General features: G+C 34.4%; 1 protein-coding gene across 1 annotated transcript; it reads left to right on the forward strand.

Annotated features, from left to right (window-relative positions):
- The first annotated feature begins 1,954 nt into the window (after positions 1-1,954).
- LOC111695365 (integrator complex subunit 3) lies at positions 1,955-20,258 on the forward strand. Its single transcript, XM_023464680.1, has 28 exons — positions 1,955-2,182; positions 2,635-2,733; positions 3,552-3,634; positions 4,086-4,167; positions 4,358-4,417; positions 4,647-4,708; positions 5,219-5,329; positions 6,316-6,357; positions 6,560-6,680; positions 6,939-6,946; positions 7,581-7,644; positions 8,250-8,329; positions 8,500-8,588; positions 8,945-9,171; positions 9,790-9,975; positions 10,280-10,481; positions 11,434-11,612; positions 11,984-12,185; positions 12,989-13,095; positions 13,906-13,977; positions 16,431-16,500; positions 16,960-17,041; positions 17,236-17,336; positions 17,824-17,923; positions 18,107-18,169; positions 18,806-18,899; positions 19,177-19,240; positions 19,394-20,258. The coding sequence occupies exons 1-28, from the start codon at positions 2,111-2,113 to the stop codon at positions 19,879-19,881; spliced, it is 3,210 nt and encodes a 1,069-aa protein (XP_023320448.1). The 5' UTR covers positions 1,955-2,110; the 3' UTR covers positions 19,882-20,258.
- The last annotated feature ends 1,198 nt before the right edge of the window (positions 20,259-21,456 follow it).

Genomic DNA, 21,456 nt, shown 5'->3' on the forward strand with positions numbered 1-21,456 from the left:
GAATGTTAAAACTATTATTTGCCAATTTCATGACTTATGTTTCATGTGAGGAATGTGAGTGGTTTAAGACCATGGTTAGCTAGAGTTTCCAATCGGAATTCCGCGCAATCATTGCTTACACTTGCGCCGTTTCACTGCGCGGAATTGCGCTACAATTGCGAACAAGAAAGCAATTACATATTCGCGGAAATGCAATGAATTTCGCAGAATTGCATGCATCGGAATTTCTTTTCCACCTAAAAATCAATAATTTTAACTGTGACTTAAAAATGTATGCAGCTACAGATACAAGAATGGAAATATCCAAGAAATATCTCTGTAGATTTTTAAAAATTACTTGTTTCAACAGCTATCAAATTTTAAAGTTTCTTGTGGTTAAGCTACTATAATTAACAATTTAATATGATACATTTTCCATTTTTTCACATTAGATGAACATTAAAATGGAAACTTTTTTTGGTTAAATTGCGCAAAAATAGCATTTTTTGCGTGCCATAAGGTTTAAATTGATTAAATTAAAACACAAACCAAGAAAATTGGACGGAATTGCGCGCAATTGTAAACGTATGCATGATAGGAGGATGTATTACACCACAGTATTAAGAGGGATTGCCTGGTTTTGTGCCCCCCCCCCCCCCTTGGCAACATTAAGAAAATTACATAAATTTAAGTTTACATAGTTGAAAAAGATATCAATATTTATTTCAAAAAACGGGGTTTTTAAAGGGGGGCACAATGTTGCCAAGGGGGGCACAAAAAAAATTTTTGCGCCAAATGTGCCCCCCACCCTACACAAATGCTCTCGTACGCCCCTGATTCGTATATACTGTAAATATCGACATGTTATAGCCGAGTGATGGGGTGGGGCGAAATCGGATTNTGCGGCACTGCAGACGTCCCCCTGCATATAAGCAATTAAAACAATGTTAATATTTGTTTTACGAGACGGGTGCACGTGCCCCCTACTGGTGCCCCCTGGGGTGGCACACATACAAATACGAAATGATACGATGTGAGGAAAAAATAAAAAATAAGACGTTAATTAAGACATCTTAATTCATCCTTTTTCAATATTTTTAAAGAACTTTTCATGGTGAATTAAAGCCTGAAAATTTGAATGCGAATAAAATATTTTTGGTAATAAAAATTTAAATACCAAAGAAAAATTTGACATCAAAAGGCAAGTTTTCATCCAATTTTTAATTCTTTTTACTTAAAATTTCAGCACTTATATTTTTACTTGGGCTAAGAGTTGCAATGGGATTATAAGTTGAGAGTTTTGACTAAATCTTATTTCCTTTACAACTCTGATATTTAAAAACATAATAATAGTCTAAGTATAACCAAGCAGACTAAGAATAAAAGATATACGGTTCTTAAAGACAAAAAACTAAATAGTAATTTTGTCAAAATATGGGTTTTTCGAGGGGGGGGGGGGGCTACAAAATCTTCAAGAAGGTGCACAAAATAAATTTCGCCGCGCTGCGCTCGCTAAAGGTGTCCCCCTCCCCTCCCACACTTTAAGCTCCGCACGCCCCTGAATTTTGTACAACAAATAATTGTCTATTGCTTCAATTTTAATTATGAAAGACATTTCTACTCTTTCTACTATATTCTATAAATAATCATCAAATCATTTACTGTTTTTAACAATTGACAAAACTGTAATTTACAACAAAAACCTAATTCTAAAAGCATTTCTTACACGAAAGGTATCAAATCCAAACCCAACCTCTTACCCCCTCCCCCCCCCATCTCTCTCGCTCTCTCTCTCTGTTTCTTTCTCTCTCTCTTAGTACTCGTTACTGTTGGACGGTAGGACGGGACGGTACGGGGTCGGAATATAGTGAATACATTGCTTCTCTAGTCTTTATGCTCAGTCGATCTCAGCTGTTTGCTAGAAAAGGAGGAAAGGAAAGCCCGTCTGCTACGCTTGCCGGTTTAATTCAAGTTTGCGTACGTACGCATTCAACTCAACTTTGTTTACACTGAACTCCGAGGAATTTAATCAAATTTATTATTTCTGCTATTTTTCAGAATTGATTAATTACTGTTTTTATGGTTTTCCCATTAATTAAAGTGTGTTAGTGGTGTGTGTGCAAGCTCTGTGATGGATTTGAAAAAAACAGTTCCAACATCGCGCTTATTCAGCCTTGCACTTCTTGACATAAAGGATGAACAGGTCATAATAATTTTTTAATTTTACAGTTAAAACTAAGCTTACAGAGTTTAAAGACCTGCAAGTGATTCATGATTACTTGATATAATTATTAACAATTTAACATATTTCATATTTAATGGGTTTTTTGGCGGGGGAGTCCAAAAATCGTATACTAGGAAATTACCACTTTTTTTCCTGATCTATCTAAATCAAGCATTAAAGGAGAATACAATAAAAGATTAAAGTTTTTCGAAAACATTAAGAACCAGCCAACTCTGGATTCTGGAATAGGAAGACGACTTTTATACTTAATATATGACTTTATAAATAGTGAGACAGCAATTTTTCGGTGCAATCAGGCCCATTTCACTGAAAACATTAAATACAGCGCGTTATTGCTTTAATGTCGTCTTACTAATCCACAGTTTTCTGATTCTCAAGCTGTTGTATTAATTGTATCTTTTATTTATCAGGAGGAGAGGTATGAAAAGCTGATTGTCTCCTTGCAGGGGATTATTCAGGGGAAAGGAGAGAAAGAATTAAATGATGCTCTGAGCACAACCGTGGCTAAGGAATTCAATTTATGTCTATTCAATTTTCAAGATTTCAGGAGATATATTTTTTTCCTTTCATAATAATAGAAATAATTACGAATCGGTGGAAATAATATCTATTTATGTCATTGTAATGGGTATTATTAAGTGCGAAAAAGTTTTTGCCGGGATTTTAATTTTTTCTAGTTGTTTTTTGATAGAAAACAAACTAGAAAAGTTAAAAATCACAGCAAAATCACCCATAAAACCATTTCAATAACGTATATCCTTTTATTCAATTTTACTCAAATTATCTAAGTAACTTTATCCCATGCACTACAATGAGACAAATTAGGTATGAAATTTGAAATTTTAATAACAGGGTGAAAAAGTTACTTTTTCGCCCTGTTGTAGGGCGATAAAGTCACTTAATCACCCTACAACGGAAATATTAGGTGTGATAAATTCCACCTAAATTTAATTAACTATTTTTTGGCTAAAAGTATTATATATAGGGGAAGCCCAACTTTTCATTTTTCCTCACAGTTCTTAGAGCATGATCTCTTCCCCCTCTAAACTATTGAATTTGATATTTCCACACAGCATGCATGATTATGACTTATTTGCATTTTGAATTTTTTCACCTTACAAATTGTTTAAGGGAGGAATCGTTCTCAATAATTAAAAATATCTCCTAAAAATATCTTTAAAATGCTAATTGCATAATATTAATATGATTATGAATAATTGCATAATATGTTAAAAAAATACGTTGCATGTGATCAAGAAATATTTCCTCATTTTTGTTTTCTTTACCAATCTGAAGTTTGCAAATAAAACATAATGAATGTTTAAAGGATGCTAAAAGTCATGAAGATATTACGGTTGGTTACATGCTTCTTATACTTATTGAACCAGATAATGCACAGAAACATTACAGGTAGGCTAAACGGTTTTTTATTTAAAGGAAAAGATAGAAAATTTAAAGTTTAGTATTCGGACCCTTTAAGCAATGTCATGAAAAAGCAAAGCCATGTTTTATCTTGAAAATAAATGAAAAAGACTAAGATAAAATGCATAAAACTAAATGAGATTGTTGGCGTGATTTTTAGTTGTCATAGAATCTTTGAAATTGTGTCGTAGTTTGTTTTTTAAGATGTGAAAAGCGAAGATATCTCCATTTTTAATTTTTGAGAAAAGGATTCTCTCTTATAATTCATGGTCATTAGATTTCACGTTAATAGTCCCTTAAACCATCCAGTGATTTAAAGTAAGAAGAAAAAAAACTATTAATATAATAATAGAATATAAGAATAATATTAAATAAATAATAATATAATAATAAAATTATTTTTTATAATAATTTTAATTTTAATTATTCTTTTTTTTAGACATTTAACCCTTGTGTCCCGTGATGGATTACACTGTGTACTCAATGAACTGACAAGACTAGTGCTGGATAAATACCTCAAGGTTAGCGAACTAAAACAATTATCTAATTTGAACTAATTTTAGTTCTGTTCTGTGTATTTAATATTTTTTTTAATGGCATCTTATTTTTATTATTGACATTCTTTTGGTTCTGTTTTACTTTTTTGACATGGTTTCTTTTTTACTAAAATTTTTTTTTTCATAAAAGCTGGGTTTTACGAATCTTTTTTAGTTAAAGGAAGAGGTTCGTCGCCAGCTGCTATGGATCGTCAGAGAGATGATCAAAAACCAGGAAACCTGAAATCAAAATATTTAAAAAATAAATAATAACCCCTCCCCCCCTTTGGAAAAAAAACACACACTTAACTTTAATAAAAAATTGTTCAGTTCTTTTTTTTAGGACTTTTTCATCAAAAAGTAAATTTTTTTTCTAAATTGGTGTGCAGTTGCCAATTTTTATGGCACTTATGTAGGTAATTTAACTTAAAATGGCAAAAAGGTAGATTTTCTGGTTCCGTTAGGTTCAAAATATTGATGGTTTATGTTGGACATTAATGAGACAAATTGCAGGAGGAGACCTTAGGTAATTAACAATACCAGGGAATGATGGAGAGGGGGGGGGGGATTTTCTACGCATCATTTTACACCGAACCCCTGTGATCCTTCCAACCCCCTCAAAGTTGCCGTACCTCAATGAATTACAAAATGCTAATAAATTTTCAGTTAACAAATAAAAATCTAGAAAAGAATTTGTAGCAAAATTATTTTGAAAAAGTGTTATGCTTTATAAAATTTCAAACGCTTTTCCGTAAATTTTGCAAAAAAAAAGATTTTATAAACATCCATATTTTAAGTATTTTGAAATTCAAAAAAAAAACTTTAAAAATGTCACACATTTTCTGGAATATTTAGTAGTAAATAACAAAAGAAAACTTCCTTGAATAACAGAATATTATTATTATTAAAAATCAACCTAAAGACAAAATATCATAACCTTTAGGTTAAAATACAATGAAAACAGGGTATATTAAAACTTACTTAAAAGATTTCGATATAAAAAGATATGTTTTGTCTGAATTATTTTAATTTTCAGTCAGAAGAATCTGTGGTTGGCTGACACCCTGATGGATATCTATACTGAGCACAGAGCTTGGTTGGAGAAATTCCAGTTCCTCCTCTCCAGTGTAGTATACACCTATCTCAGGTATGATATCTATACTGAGCACAGAGCTTGGTTGGAGAAATTCCAGTTCCTCCTCTCCAGTGTAGTATACAACTATCTCAGGTACGATATCTATACAGAGCACAGAGCTTGGTTGGAGAAATTCCAGTTCCTCCTCTCGAGTGTAGTATACAACTATCTCAGGTATGATATCTATACTGAGCACAGAGCTTGGTTGGAGAAATTCCAGTTCCTCCTCTCCAGTGTAGTATACACATATCTCGGGTATGATATCTATACAGAGCACAGAGCTTGTTGGAGAAATTCCAGTTCCTTCTCTCTAGTGTAGTATACACCTATCTCAGGTAGACATGGGCAACCTTTTTTTAATGTTTTTGGAAATAATGATTTATTTACGTTATAAGGCTCCACGAAAATTGAACTGTTTAAGTCAGCGTTTGACATAAATACATAACTTTTACTCGGAAACAAAAAAGAAAAAAATGTTGGTTAGTTCGTTCGTTATTGTTTAATCTTGCGACAGAGTAAGAATTTTCATAGCTAAATACATTATTATTATTATTATTGTTATTATAATTAATAAGGTCAAAAAATACAACAATACAATTAAAAATTCTGAAACTAAATTAAAATCTTATTTTTTTACTTTTCCCAATCGTAACGCCAGGTATTTTCCCGAGTTAAGAAAAAATTAACCACAAAATTTTTAACTGATTTTTTTTAATTCCCAATGGTAACTCTAGGTATTATTTGATTAAGTTTTCTAGGACTTTATAAAAATAGGGAAAAAGTCATTATTCTAATTTGTTCAGATTGTTCAGATATTTATCCCAATTCAGTAAATGAACCATAGAAAATTCAAATAATGTCGAAGAAAATTTTTTTTTCAATTCTATTCGAAGCCAATTAAAAACTAGGGTTTGTTAGAATGTGGAACCTGTATGAAAAGTACAACCATTATTATATTTAGATTTTTAATTTTATTTTTTATTGAATCATTTTTCTAGGATAATTGAAGATCATGCTCATTCCAATCTGTCGGCTCTCAGGTACAGTTTATCGGGGTATATTTTTTCTTTTGAAACTGATTTCCCCCCCCCCCCCAAAAAAAAAAGTTTTTTTTGCTGAATTTGGGAATCAGGGTAATGAAGGGTCGCATATTTCTTAATCTATTTATGATGATAAATTGAGTCTTAACAGTCGTCTTCCTATTTCACAGTTTTATGAGTCTCACTGTATTGTTTATTCTAGGACTAAGGAAGTAAACTTTGTTGTTGGTTTGATACGGGACCGGTTTAACGACGTGATACAGATTGGTCGGGACCTAGTTCGTCTTCTTCAGAATGTTGCTAGGATACCGGAGATAGAACAGGTAGCAGGGGGACACGTCTATAATATACAATTCTTTTTTGATAAAATGTGAAGTATAGGAACTGAAATATATATAAATTAAGCAGCATTGCTTCCAGACTAAGTTTTCCCTACAAAACTCAATTTTTTAAACTATACTAAACACATCCCTGTAGCTCTTGACTTTTCCTATCAAAGCTTGAGGCAAATCGGTCAAGGGGTTCATGAGTTATAATCAGACATAAAAATAGACAAGCAGAGATTACTACTTTTATGGTAGATAAAGAAGTAAACAATGTTTGTTTATCTGTTTGTCCGATCAGAACTCGGAAATCCCTTGACCAATTTGCCTCAAATTTTGATTGGGTAACTCTGTAGAACCACGGAAATCTTAGCTTGGTTTAATTAGGGAATTGGTTCCCACACTAGTCTTGAGTTTTTATTTTCAGTTATATCATGATGTCTGATATTTTTTCCCCATTTGCGCAACTAATTATGACTTTTAGAAGAAAATCCATTTTGTTTACATAGATCATTATTATTAATTATTATTATTATTATTATTATTATTATTATTATTATTATTATTATTATTATTATTATTATTATTATTATTATTATTATTAAAGTGGTATATATTTTTAAGCATTATGTTAATTGTACATCATACGGTGACCTTATTAGATTTATATGAAATTTATACTGGTCGTCAGTTAATCAGTATACGTATATGTTGTACATAGCATTGTTATACATTGTTCATTATTTAATGCTCTTTACAGATTTTATGTAAAAGGAAACATATTAGATATCCTATGTAGAAGAAATATGAAAAAGCTTTAAACATTTTTATTTTTAATTGTGAATAAGACAATTATTTTAGTGGGATTCAAAAGTAATAACGTAATTATTATTTTTGCAGGAGATTTCTGCAATCTCGAATAACCCCAGATATGGAGAAGAAACTGGTCTACCTCACATCTCAGGTCCCCTTCCCCCTTTTATTTTGGACCCCCACCTAAACTCTTATTTAAAGGTCTCATGCTCTCAAGCAAAAATCGATGGGAATTTTTCTAATTGCTTCTGAAAAAAAGAAGAAAAAAGTGTATAATTATTGCCTTGCCCCTTTCTTGTAAAAAATCTATCTTTCCCTACATAAATTATAGGTCACTAAACACTAAACATGAACATGATCCTGAACTTAAACCTAACCTGATCCTATACTTAACCATGAACATGAACATGAACATGAACATGAACATGAACATGAACATGAACATGAACATGAACATGAACATGAACATGAACATGAACATGAACATGAACATGAACATGAACATGAACATGAACATGAACATGAACATGAACATGAATGAACATGAACATGAACATGAACATGAACATGAACGTGAACATGAACATGAACATGAACATGAACATGAACATGAACATGAACATGAACATGAACATGAACATGAACTCAAACCTTACCTGAACATGAACATGAACTCAAACCTTACCTGAACATGAACATGAACTCGAACTCAAACCTTACCTGAACATGAACTCTAACCTAACTTTAATTTTTAAGGTTCGTTTTGGTTCTCATAAAAGATACCAAGATTGGTTTCAGAAAAATTATCTGGCAACAATGGAGTCCCAGTCTCTCAGGGGAACATTATTATTTAACTTTTTGTTAAACTGAGTATGTCCAGTTCAACTACTGATTTAAGCTTATATGCAGCATAGAAGAAGTGGAAGTGAACAATCCCTTCCATCCACAATTCCTATTTCAGTTTAAATATTCTTTTTTGATTAAAAATAATAATTCTAATGGTTAGATGTGATTTAATCCGTTTTATTGTGGGTGTTATCCATCCTACAAATGAACTCCTTTGTTCTGATATCATCCCCAGATGGGCAGTTATAGGTCAGTTACTTAAAAATTTAATTGATGCCGGTGATCTGCATAAAGTCTTAAATATTTTCATGTTTAATCAAAGATTATTTTTTAATACTTTTAAATTTATTTATTTCATAACTGTAATTACATGCCTTCTGCACTATATAAATCCTTATTTTGTACAGATAGATATTATCAAGAGAAGTTGTTTAAGTAAAACAGGTTTGTGTTGTGTAACGTGTACACACCCAGACACAGAACAATTATTGTGTTTCTTGTTCACTGGACTATTTAAAATCATAATTTGGGTCTTAACATTCGTCTTCCTTTTCCACAGTTTTATGTTACTTATTGTTTTTTTAATTTAATGAATATTTAATTAGGTTGGCTTCTAACGACCTGTACAAACCCAGTTGCTGCTAGTAACGCTAAGCTGGCCCTGTTCTATGACTGGTTATTCTACGAGGCGGACAAGGATAACATCATGAATATCGAGCCCGCCATTCTTGTCATGCACCACAGTCTTCGTCCCCACCCTGCCATCACAGCCACACTTTTAGATTTCCTCTGCAGGATTATTAATAATTTCTATCCGGCAGGATGCGATAAGGAATGAATTCAAAGAAATTAAATGTTTTTTTCAATTATTACAATTTTTCCCATCGCCTTCTTAACGGACTGTAAACGGACTGTAAAGTGACTCTCCGATTCCATTTATAGAGTGGCACCGGCACACCATATTCACAATGTGAATTTCACATGTATCCTTTAAAACTTTGTCTCATTAAGAATGAATGATATATTTATGTTTAGTTAGTTTTTAATCGGGGGTTTCTCTATACTTGCGGATATCTGCTGCACAAGCAATGTAGGAAATATTCCAAGCTAGAACGAAGATATTAATAACATTATTGATCAGATTTATTGAGCTCCATTAAGTGAATCGGGAACCTATTGAAAATGAACATATACTTGAAATTAAATTTTGACGAATTTGAACATATATTACATAAATAAATAAATTTCATCAAGTTGAAATTGAATTCTGGTTGAATACGTAATAGTTTTATGTAGAGACATAAAGATCCCGTTTTCTCTTACAACAAATACCTTAACTCCCTCATAAAACCCCACATTCATTTGACCTTAATTGTTCGTTGAAGTTCATATTTTCCTCGAGATTTCCCAGTTTCTAGCTACATCTGTTAAAATGAGTTCATTACACTAGGTGAGGAATGGAATTTATTCCTCTTTGCGCCAAATTGTTGACAAAAAAGTGTTGCCCTCCCTGAGCCCGCTGTTTGACAATCAGCGGTTAGACCGGGAGCTAAGGGCGATGTTGAAGGAACGGTTCGGCGGGTTCCTAGCTAAAGAAGAGGAGGATAGATCAGACCCGGCGATTATTCTTGATAAGGCAAGTTTTATCAGTGTTATACAATTCTGAATAGTTTGTAGGATTTATTAGATTATCTTTCTGTCCAAGATAAGAACTGTTGAAAGAAAATTTTTGCAAAGTGGTGTTTGAGGACTGTTTGTCGCTTAACTGTACTTTCTTCAAATTTTCCTAAATTCTCAAGTTTCAAGGCATGAAATAATATTAGACTTTAATATAAGGTTTGCATGCCGGACCAAGAAAATCGTGGCTCGAAGGTGGATTTTCGTTCTTCCTCAAGCGGTAGAGGGAGAGTTATCTATTTATATATTTTTTCTATTTTTAGGATGAGGAGATGATGCATGATGGTGACGGAGGTCCAACCTTCTCCGACGACGAGGATGACGACCTTCCCAGCCTCCAAGGATACCAGCCTGACGAGGATGTTGTTCTCGCCCCCGTCATTGTTCCCTCAACCCCTGAAGTGTCGAGTAATAACGGGCATTCAGCTCCAGTTCCACAGCTTAATAAACTCAGTTACTCCGTAGGTAAGATCAGTCCCAGCTCCACAGCTTAATAAACTCAGTTACTCCGTAGGTAGGATCAGTCCCAGCTCCACAGCTTAATAAACTCAGTTACTCCGTAGGTAGGATCAGTCCCAGCTCCACAGCTGAATAAACTTAGTTACTCCGTAGGTAGGATCAGTCCCAGCTCCACAGCTTAATAAACTCAGTTACTCCGTAGGTAGGATCAGTGCAGGCTCTTTCAAGAGAAAATTTTAATTCAATGTGCAGGACGGGCTTAGTCCCCCTAAAAAAAGTAAACCAATGATTTTAAGGTTGGGGGGCCGAATGTCAAGCACAGTCCTACTCAGGACAGTTTTCTACATTTCAGTGGGGAAAACTGACCGGACAGACACTTGCCTGTAATTTCAGTATTTTATATCTTGAGAGAAAACAATTCCAAATTTAAAGTAAATAAATTTCATTAGCCATTATTAATATTTGAGAGCAATTTTTTAATAAGTTGAAGGGGGGAGGGAGTTAAAGAAGGAATCGGTTTCATTTCGATCCATGCAAATAAGAAAAAATATTCATTGTCATAATTAATCTTAAAAGATTATTTACACTGCACAGTGAAATAAAACATTTTTTCTTTACTTATTTTTTCTGTTAAATATATCAATAATTTGTCCGTATCGATCTTTCCGATCTTCCAGTCTGGTACATTCATTCATTTCTCAAACTAATTTAGCTCTTTTTATTTATTTTGGCAGTTCGTTCCATAGTTGAACTGCATGATTAGAGAAAAATCTTTTCTCATCTCTGTATTGGATAGTTTTCTTTTAATGTTCAAGGGATTCACTAAAAGCCGTGTGTTACTCTCTCTCCTCTGTCTTGTACAAACTCTACAGCCAACTTTATCAATCTCGTGTACAATTTCGAAAGTCTCGACCATGATACCATTTGTGAACATTCCCTTTAATAGAGTTTTAAATAGATCGGTTGCCTGGGCTGGATCGACGGATACCGGTAAACCAGGTGAACCACCTGAACCACAGCAACGGGGAGGAGAACGGAGAGAGAGATATCCAGGAGAAGCTGGAGGAGCTCAAGGAGGAGAGGAGCAGTGAGAGGAGATGTGAGATCATGGATCAGTTAGTTCAACTTCTTATACAGGTTAGTAACCAGAGCTGGGATACTCATAATCCTGATCGCTTAATCTCAATATCCACTGGGGGTACTTTTAATTTGAGGATCTCTTCATTTCAGTAATTCCTTCAGTTTACGATTACTAATTACCATTATTTCGAATAAAGATTAAATTGATCTGCAGGTTAACAAAAGATCAAGATCTAGCATTGATCTCGATATTTCGAATAGAATTGAGTTCTCCGCTCAGATGATTTACCAAACCAGACAGGAAATAAAAGGACTATTTAAAGATTATTCAAGAAAATATATACCCCGGATAATTTGATTTGATAAAGAAGAGCAAGCTATTCGTATTTTAAGTATTAAAAATGTATTGATTGTTAAATATTTATTAGGAGCAAACTGATGGTGAGGAGGCCCGACAAGTCGCTGAAAAACTTTCAGATATTTTGAAAGATCAGTTCGAGGGGAAAATATTCCCCGAGGTTCCGACCTCGGAGAATATCGAGGATTCTATCGGTCAACCTCTGTTTGTTGTGTTCAGAACACTGTGTGAGATTAGTGAGATAGATCCTAACCGTCAACCCATACTCGCAGGAATATTTATCAATAGTTAGAGGGAGAAATCTTTATTTTGTATTGATTGACTGTATTTTTCAATAGTTAAAGTGACGGGGGACATCTTGTTTATTTTGTATTGATTGATTGTATTTATCAATAGTTAGAGGGAGGGGGGACATCTTGTTCATTTTATATTGATTGACTGAATTCATTAATAGTTAGAGGGAGGGGAGACATTTTGTTTATTTTGTATTTAGGTAAGGGGGAAATCTGGTTTATTTGTATTTAGGGGGAGAAGAAATCTGGTTTATTTTTTACTGAGGGAGGGGAGAAATCTGGTTTATTTTATACTAGCTGGAGGGCCCGGTCTTGCCCATGGAAAAAGAGAACATTTTTGAACAAAAAAAAATTCTAATTATTTTTAGCCTTTAACACCCCCCGGCCACCCATGAGTGTCCTCAAAAAATTTCAGCCCAATCGGTATAGCCGTTTGGCCAGCTATACGCAACATATATATTAATATCTTGTTTTATTATATATAGATAGAGGGAGGGAAAAGTCTGGATTTTATTGTACTGAGGGCGGGGATAAATCTTGTATCCTTTGTATAGGGGGTGGGGAGAGAACATTTTTACTAGTAGCTTAAAAACCGACTTGAAGTATGGAAGTTGGACGTACTTTGAAGTCTGATTTGTTATTATTTGAAATGGGTCTGTTTACACTGCACAATTTCTGTGTTTCTGTAATAAAAAAAGCTCGAGTCTAACAGTTGTTTTTCTATTAAACCCTTTTATGGGTCTTACTGTATAATACAGCGTTGATAAATGTTTGTTGTACAGTACTGGCTGAACTGTACGGTCTACAACCTCGCCTTGGATATTACCTTCTGTATTTTCTGAAATCCTACAATAAACTAGACTACAAAGCTAAAGCTAATCTATATAAGGTATGTATACAATTAAACAAAATACAAAAAAATTAGAGTTAGGAAACTTTGTATGAGACAGCGCTAACCTAATACGTCTTATTTCGATGCCACAGCAGAAATTTTTATTTTGAACTGATTTAGTGTTTAATCCGCAAAAAACAGCTGACACTTGAAATATCCCATAAGCCGAGAAACGAATTCTGATGGTTTAAGATTAAATAGAATTAACTTTAAAATAAGGATTTATAGAGGACGGGAGTCAAACTCTAATGAAACGCATAAAGTAACTTCCAGTATATATATTTCTTATAACTTACTACTAGAGGGTTCAGAACATGAGTTAAAATCGATATCACACGTGTAGATGTTTCAATACAATGCCCCGCATCCGTTCTATCTCATTCCGTTGAATCTTGTGGGATTTGTTTAATGCGGCCAGGCATCGTCTTTCACAGATTAATATTTTCTCAAAAGATTAAAAGTATAAAAGCTTCGACCTCAGCTTATTTTAATCAGAAGCTAAATTCCTCATGTTTTTTTTTGAAGGAAAAATTATGTAGAATTGATAATCATTTTACAGGGTTACCCACGAAAAATGAGACTGTAAAGACGATCGGAAACTCTTAAAATATCTCAAGGTTGAATTAAGTCTTTGCTTGAAATAAAGTAATTCCATGAATTATTTGTCGATTTCACTTGCAGGGAATCATCAATATGAGGAAACAGTCAATAAAATTTCCTTACAGTCGTCTCTGAAGTTTCATCTTTTGTGGGTAACCCTGTATCTCTTACTGAATGGAATAAATTCAACTAAATATGTTCATTCAGGACCTGTGCGAGGCTATTGATGACAACAACAGCTTGGATATTTGCCTTGTTAACGATATGAGACAATGTCAGGAACGTTTATACAATCATATTAGATTTGAAAATCATGTTATTTTAGACATTTATTTGGTCTATTTACCACAGATTGCGTTTTTATACTTCTTGCAGCCATAAGGAAGGCCAAAAAACGAAACCACGTAATTTCTTTGGCATTCTGCGACATTGCCAAGGCTTATGACTCAGTGAACAGGGAATTACTATACACTAAATTGGATGCAGTAGGTTTTGGTGGAAGAGTTAAATCAATCATCCAAACCATGTACTACAATGACTCTGTACAAGTCCGAATTGGGAGTGGTTTGTCTTCCCCATTGTGGTTCACTGGGGAGTAAAACAGGGTTGTGTATTGTCACCACTTTTATTTGCTTTGTACCTGTCGGGGTTAGGTAAAGTCCTTCACGCAATGAAGGAGGGAATTAATTTCGAAGGGGTAATAATATCAGCCCTCATGTTTGCGGACGATTTAGTCCTCATTTCTAGAACAAGGATACGTGGCATGAATAGACTTTTGCGTGCTGTACATAAATTTTGTCAAGACATGCATATGAAGTTATCTGTTGATAAAACAGTCATGCTGTCGACAGGAACAGGAAATACGTCCTGGAAGATTTCAGATTCAGAGCCTATTTTGGAATCAGCTCTTGTAGCTAAGTACCTGGGAGTGGAGGTAGGCATGAAAGGAAGAAACTTGGTCAAAGCTCGGGAAGCCAAAATGATACAAACGGCTCGAGCTTACGCTCATACTATCATGGGGTGTACTAGGGTTGGTCTGGACAGATCCTTGACGGCAAGTACTCTATGGGAGTCATGCGCCATACCAGCTATCCTATACGCTACTGAGGCCATGGTGATCACAAAGGCAACTATATCCGAGCTTGATAAGATCCAAGGAGCTGTAGCAAGGTTCGTCTTGCAGCTCCCATCTTCGGCTTCCAAAGTTTCAGCCTATTTGGATGCAGGCATGAAACCTTTCGGCCTCAGACTAATGGCCAGGCAGCTTTTGTTTCTCCACGCTGCTACTAGACCTAGGAACGACAAGCTAGTCCGTATGGTTGTTGAATCAATCCTCGCAGACGGATCTGACCCCTGGACAGCTCAGGTACAGGAAGGAATTAATAACCTCCCCGTCCGGAGCTTCTTTTCAACTAACAGGAGAATAATCAAGGAGGCCATCAAGCAGTACCAAGTCAACACAGTACGATCCGTGAAGGGAGGTTTCAGTAGCCTGGCATGGATGAGTGAGCCGGTCAGATGGTTCACACTACAGCCGCATGTGAATGACTCTCAGGAAAGCAGAACCATTAACAGGTTCCGGGCTGCAGATGTAGGACTAGGAAACAGACGTCCAAACTCTTGGGGTTTCCAATATGCAAACTGCCCACTTTGTGAAGAGGATGGGAATGTGTTCGTTCTCAACGAACTACATGTTATTCTGTGCTGTCCTTCCGTTGGATTTGAACGATGGACTAGAGATATAGACAAGTACATTGGGGAATGCAATGTACGAGGCCTTTACTCTCCAGGAGAAATTATGAAAGATTTTTTGGGGGGTGATGGTGCTAACAATGTTACATACAATGATGGGCAGGGCAAAGGACCTGAAATGCCTACTGGATGCATGGTTATGTTTGGTAGCTCCAACTTAAAAGGTAATGTCAGGTAGCCTAGTACTTCCCTGGTAGGCTGTGGTAAGATACACCTCTGGACTCTGATCCTGCCACGCCTCCTGGTAGTATCTCTCCATTATGTGTTTTGGAGGCCGGGGGGGCAGGGCTTAAGCTACTTAACCCCTTGGGCGGTCTGGGTCTCCCATATTGGAGGATTTTCAGATTTAAATCTTTATCTTTATTTATTTTAAATCTCTAACTATAAAACATTATCTTAATTTATTACATTTGTATTTGATTTCTTTTTCATATCAGCTTTGTAAGAAGAAAAAATTATTATTTGAAAAATGTCCACATAATTTCCTACCAGAAAGGAAATTATTGCTGGGAATCTGAGATGCAAGTACGATATGAGACTTTTGGAGTTAAAAACGAGTTTTATCACTTGCATAGACGTGCATAGTGGCATTGGTTTGCTTTATATTTACTTCATGTTTATGCATGCATTCTATGCAGCCGTATATAAACTTTTTTCTTACATAAATCTATGCATCTATGCTATGCATGCATCCTATTCAGCCGTATATTAAGTTTCATATATTCTTATATAAGTCCTTTATGCACAAACCATGCCATATAATATAAACATTTATATCATGAACAATTCCATTTATTATGCATTTAAAACTATGCGACTAAAAGATATTATTCTTCCAATGGTCTTCTATATGATCTTTATTTATTTTCCTATTAGACGCCATTTTGTTCTCTTATTCTTGCTCTCTTTCAGTCCTTTCTTTATATCTTTCTGTCGCTTTTTTCTAATATTAAGAAAATGAATGTATGTCCGTTCTGCAGGAGGATGATGTTAGCTTATTTGTGTACCTTGTTCCTGATATATATACACACTTCCAGAAGGCGGCTATTGGTAACCATTTAATAATTACTACAGTGTTCAGCAATAGTTTTAGTATTTGATGGTTATTATATCGTCAGAACTGACGAGGGTCCACTCAGACCGAAATATATTTTCAATAAAATGAGGAACTAACATCTACTTTATGAGATTTGGTTCATTATCATCATCAAAATTTTGGAGTACTTGATAACTCATTACAATTTACACCAACCAATCTTGAATTATGAAGCCATTTTAGTACCTGATACTGTATTCAAATATATTTCAACCTATTATTTAATCACCATTTCAGCGAACAATTTTGTATTATGCTGACCACGGTATTTAAAAGAAACTATTTTTTGGTTCGATGAAATGTTGAAGTAAACCGTTTAAGATTCGAAAAAAAATGTTTTTTATGTACTGTACTGTACTGTACTGTACTGTACTGTACTGTACTGTACTCTACCGTACTGTACTATACTGCAGGTAATGTTGATTTGCTGTACCTGGTTGTATCCTGTGTAGATGGACGGCAGATACAAACCCTTGTATCTCATATAATTGCCAGGCACTATAAACATTTATGTACTAAGTGTACTGTAATTTTGTAAACAATATGTACAAAAACTTTAATTTTCAATAATTTTGAAGGATAAATATTTTAGATAAATTACAGATCGTCTTCCTCTACTTTAATTTGTTGACCTTTTTATCAGAATACGAACTTTGTCAATAAATTATAAATGTTTAATATCACTGCAGGGATTTCATTATGTTCAAAAAGGACAGTTTCCAGCCAGTGATCAGTGTGAGTCTAACCTGGGAAACATTTGAACAGTACGCGCTCTGGCAACTACTTCTAGGTAACTTTACGTACAGTGTAAACTGTACACTTGTTTACATTGTACAATTTACACGGTACAATGTTAAGGGCATATTTTACGGATCCATTCTTAAGATTAATTCGAAGGTATATGAACGGAAAATAATTTTACCTTAAAGCTTAGTTAAGAAAAGTCTAATATTTGTATAAAGTATCTAATTTATTTCTAATTTTAATCACATGGACAATATGTTCAGAACCTAATTTGTTGTGAAAGCAAAAAAAATATTATTGGAGCATTAAATATTTAAAAATTCCGTTTGTGTAATATAGTAATTTAAATTCACATTTTACCAATCCTAAAATTGTTATGTAATCCAAGTTGGGAGAAAAATGTCTGTTAAAGGATCAAAATCTTGCTGCTAATTTTGACCTGGAGAATAAGCAGGATGGTGAAAAATGTCCTTCACCTCTGCTCTTTCATCCTTCTTTAGTTTTGCATTATGTACAATTGTACAACTGTACAGGGCATGAGATCCCAGTTGACTGTATACTGCCACTAATCCCTCGTCTCAGCTATGTACAGAATGCCGAGGCTCTAACACATTTCATGCATCTTCTACGCAGGTATCTTTTTTAACTTTTCCAACTTAATATTTCAGGTTTTTATATTATCAAGATATTTTTTTAAATAAGAATTAATTTTCAGGATTAAATCATATTATCCTGTTTTCCTAAGAGGAATAAGATTATTTGTTTATTTATTTTAGAAAGGTTTGATTTTCAATGAGTATTGTTATTTTATTTCAGAGAGAAACCCAGTGCCGAGCTTATCAAACATCTGATGTCAAGAGAACCACATCCAGGAGACAGGTAGTAGGAGTAGGAGTTGGAGTAGGAGTTGGAGTTGAAGAGTTGGAGAGTTGAAGAGTTGGAGTTGGAGTAGTAGTAGGAGTAGGAGTAGGAGAAGAAGTAGGAGTAGGAGTAGGAGTAGGTTTACGGAAATGATAAGATGTTATAATGTAAGTTACTAACTAGGCTTCCTACGATTTTAGCTTTTTATTATTGCTCTATCTGCTGCATTTTCTCTTCTGAAACTATCAAACAATAAAATACGTTTAGTGATTTACCTTTTTTTCGTGGATTTTGAAAAATCGAAATTTTTTCTGACTTCATTAACCTTTGTGCAAGGTCTCACACCAAATTCATACAGGATCGGTTCAGCCGTTTTGACGTTTATTGATTGCAATTAAACAAACAACATATCTACAGTCAGAAAAACTGATATGGATTGAAATAGGAGAAGTAACTCAATTGCAGTATAAGTTAGGTAGGTAGCACTAGAAGTAACGGTGGCATGAAGGTGATGTTAGGGTGATATAAGATGTGGTAATTTAGAGAGAAGGAAAATAGGATTTTGAGGTTGTCAGAAAGTAAGTCTATCAGGCTGACAAAATTGAAAAGTAGAATGAAGAAGCTAAAAGATTGACGGCAAATATTTATATCCAGGTTTGTAACTGCTGTGCTGACCAGCTGGCTCTCCCAGCAGTACGAGGATTCTAAAAAGCTTGGAGATCTCATCGGGTCTCAGCTCTGTAAACAGGTATCAAACCAGAATACATAGGTATTTAAAACAACTTTCAGGAGTTTTGATGATCTGGGGAAAAAGAATAAATTTTTTATCCTTTTTGATTATTTTTATTCAAAAGTTTACTTATTTTCCCAAATTCAGCAAACAAAACCCTTAAAAACTTGTTTGCGCTCTGCTCAATAATAAAAAAATATTTCATAGGGGGGGAGGTAATTTTTTTAAAAGAAAAAATACACCCCTAACGTCTAAATAAAAAATTTAATAATTTTTGGGGGTTTTTTTTCTCTAGGCTTCTCCAGCTGGAGGAAAACGGAAGAGAACATCAAACACAAATAAAACCCAGAATAGCTTAGGAAAATATCTTGTCAAAATAACATTTAATTCATTCATTTGTGTTAATTGAATTTTCTCAACAGTCATTGAAAACCCTCCTACACGGTTTTCATTAAAAGTTCTTTAAAAAAGTTCTAAGAAAAAAAATTAATAAAGACGAGATTTATTAAAAGGAACTCTGTCTGAGATGACTCTAGGACACCTCGACATTCTCCGACAAACCTGTAAAAACTACGATCTCTTTAACCTTCGCTCAATACAACGCGCACTCCAAACTGTGCGCAGTCTCTGCACAGAGTTCCAGAAGAAAAAGTTCAGTGATTTATTCGCGCTCGCAGACTCAGAGAGTGAGGAGGATTCAAATCCCAAACATAAATCCTCGAAATCAAAATCTGCGAAATCCCCGGGGAAACCTAAAAAGGCGGCGAGTATTGGAGGCGGGAGCGTAAAGAACAGTGAGACCAGTGGAGAGTCAACAGATTCAGATGATGAACCTCAGCCTCCGAAGGGGAAAGGCCGGCCTCCAAAGGGAAAGAATCAGAGGAAAAGGACGAACAAGGTTAGCTACAAAGAAATGGGAAGTACTGAAGACTCTACAGAGGATGATGACTCCAAGAAGACACCAAAGAAGCGCAAGAAAGCAACCTCTGAAAGTGATTAAGACAGGATTATACTTTTATTCACATATCGATCTGAACATTTGAACAGAATACGAATAAGTTTACTCATTTGAGCTATTGACAAAAAATAGCTTCTTTTTCACGGCTGAATATTGATTTAATATTCTCGGTTTTAAAAAATCCTGTTCCGAGGTTCGGAGCACAAAATCATAAATCAAAATCTCCGGCTTCGGAATTGAAATTTTAAAAAATCAGCCTCTGCAAATATTTTTTCCTGACACTATACAAAAATATTGGTACGATTTATTAAAATGCTTACACAAATGTATTTTTATAGAATATTTTTAGCTGACGCGTTATGAATCTTCATGTTTGTATAAATGTCGTTATGAAATATAGTTTGAATTGAACTATGAAATGTGTAGTTTAAAAAACAGTTTTCTAAAAGTACGTTCTTAATGTCATTATTTTTGATGCTTATACTATGTGTAAACAGTGTACAGAGAAGCAGGGTTGCTCTACTATACATATTATGGTGTTAGCCACTTTCTCAAATGCATTTTCTCAAGGGCGATTTCGCAAGTGACAATTACTTAAGCTGCAATTTCCGAAAGGTTAGGTAAGGGGGACGTAATGGGGGGGATGCGCGCTGCAGCTTGGCTGGTTTAGGGTGTCGAGCGCCGCGGCTATTACAGGCTAGGTGCAGATTGCTACGGCTAGGACAGACTTGGGAAGTTGCACTTTGGGTAATTCCACATTTGGGAAAGTACCTAACATCTCTTAAAGGATGTCTTAGATTTTTTAATTGATTTGAATTTAGAATGAAATGGCAGCACAACTATGTTGGATGAGTTTTCTTTAAGAATTCCGGATTCCATAGTGCTTAGGGAAGTTTTTAAACTGATTGAAACTTGAAAATTGTGCACGAAAAATATATTTATCACGTTTTTTTAAATTTTTTAAATAAAGAGTCAAACATGTGTTCACTGGAATACGATGATTTCCCAGCAAATTAGACAAAGGGAAGGGCAAATATATCGGACATTGCTGGTACAACTTTGTGACCTCGGAGCTCAATTAGTATTTATTTTACGCAAAAGTGGGAGAACAGCAAATTTATCTAGTTACATAAAAGTTGTCAATTTATTTTTGTTTTGTTTTTCTCTTAAACTCCTTCAAAAATAATCTATAATTTTAAAGCATAAAAGATTACTTTAGTACTTTAGTAGTGAATGACAGCTTTAACACCGAAAGTCGAAAGATAAAATTGATACCAGAAAGGGGAACCAAACCTAGATTTCCTGAACCTCGTTATCAATAAATTCAACCTTTAAGAAATTTATCCAGATTCCAGATGATTTTTTTGGCAACTTTTTCTTCTAGTTACAGTTTATTGGATTGGATACAACTTTATCAAATCACCCAACCTCTCGTCTTAACAAGAGAATGGGGCTAAAGTAGAGATTTGTTCATGAAGTCGAACACCACAGGGTGTTCCAATAAACATGCGGTTTGATTTGATTTGATTGCCACCTAACGTAGTGAATTAAAACAAAAATTGTTAAAATATTTAATATCTATCTTATGTCTAATTTATCACCATAGAAAACGAAGAT

The sequence above is a fragment of the Eurytemora carolleeae genome, unplaced genomic scaffold, assembly GCF_000591075.1.
Source record: "Eurytemora carolleeae unplaced genomic scaffold, Eaff_2.0 scaffold8, whole genome shotgun sequence".
Classification (NCBI taxonomy): domain Eukaryota; kingdom Metazoa; phylum Arthropoda; class Copepoda; order Calanoida; family Temoridae; genus Eurytemora; species Eurytemora carolleeae.

What these genes read in the sequence shown, in the direction of transcription:
- LOC111695365 (XM_023464680.1), top strand. Translation starts at nt 2,111, where the DNA reads ATGGATTTGAAAAAAACAGTTCCAACATCGCGCTTATTCAGCCTTGCA. An exon ending in ATCCGGCAGGATGCGATAAG is followed by an intron (nt 9,172 to 9,789) that starts GAATGAATTCAA and finishes TCATTACACTAG; the next exon opens with GTGAGGAATGGAATTTATTC. An exon ending in TAAACTCAGTTACTCCGTAG is followed by an intron (nt 10,482 to 11,433) that starts GTAAGATCAGTC and finishes AGTTTTAAATAG; the next exon opens with ATCGGTTGCCTGGGCTGGAT.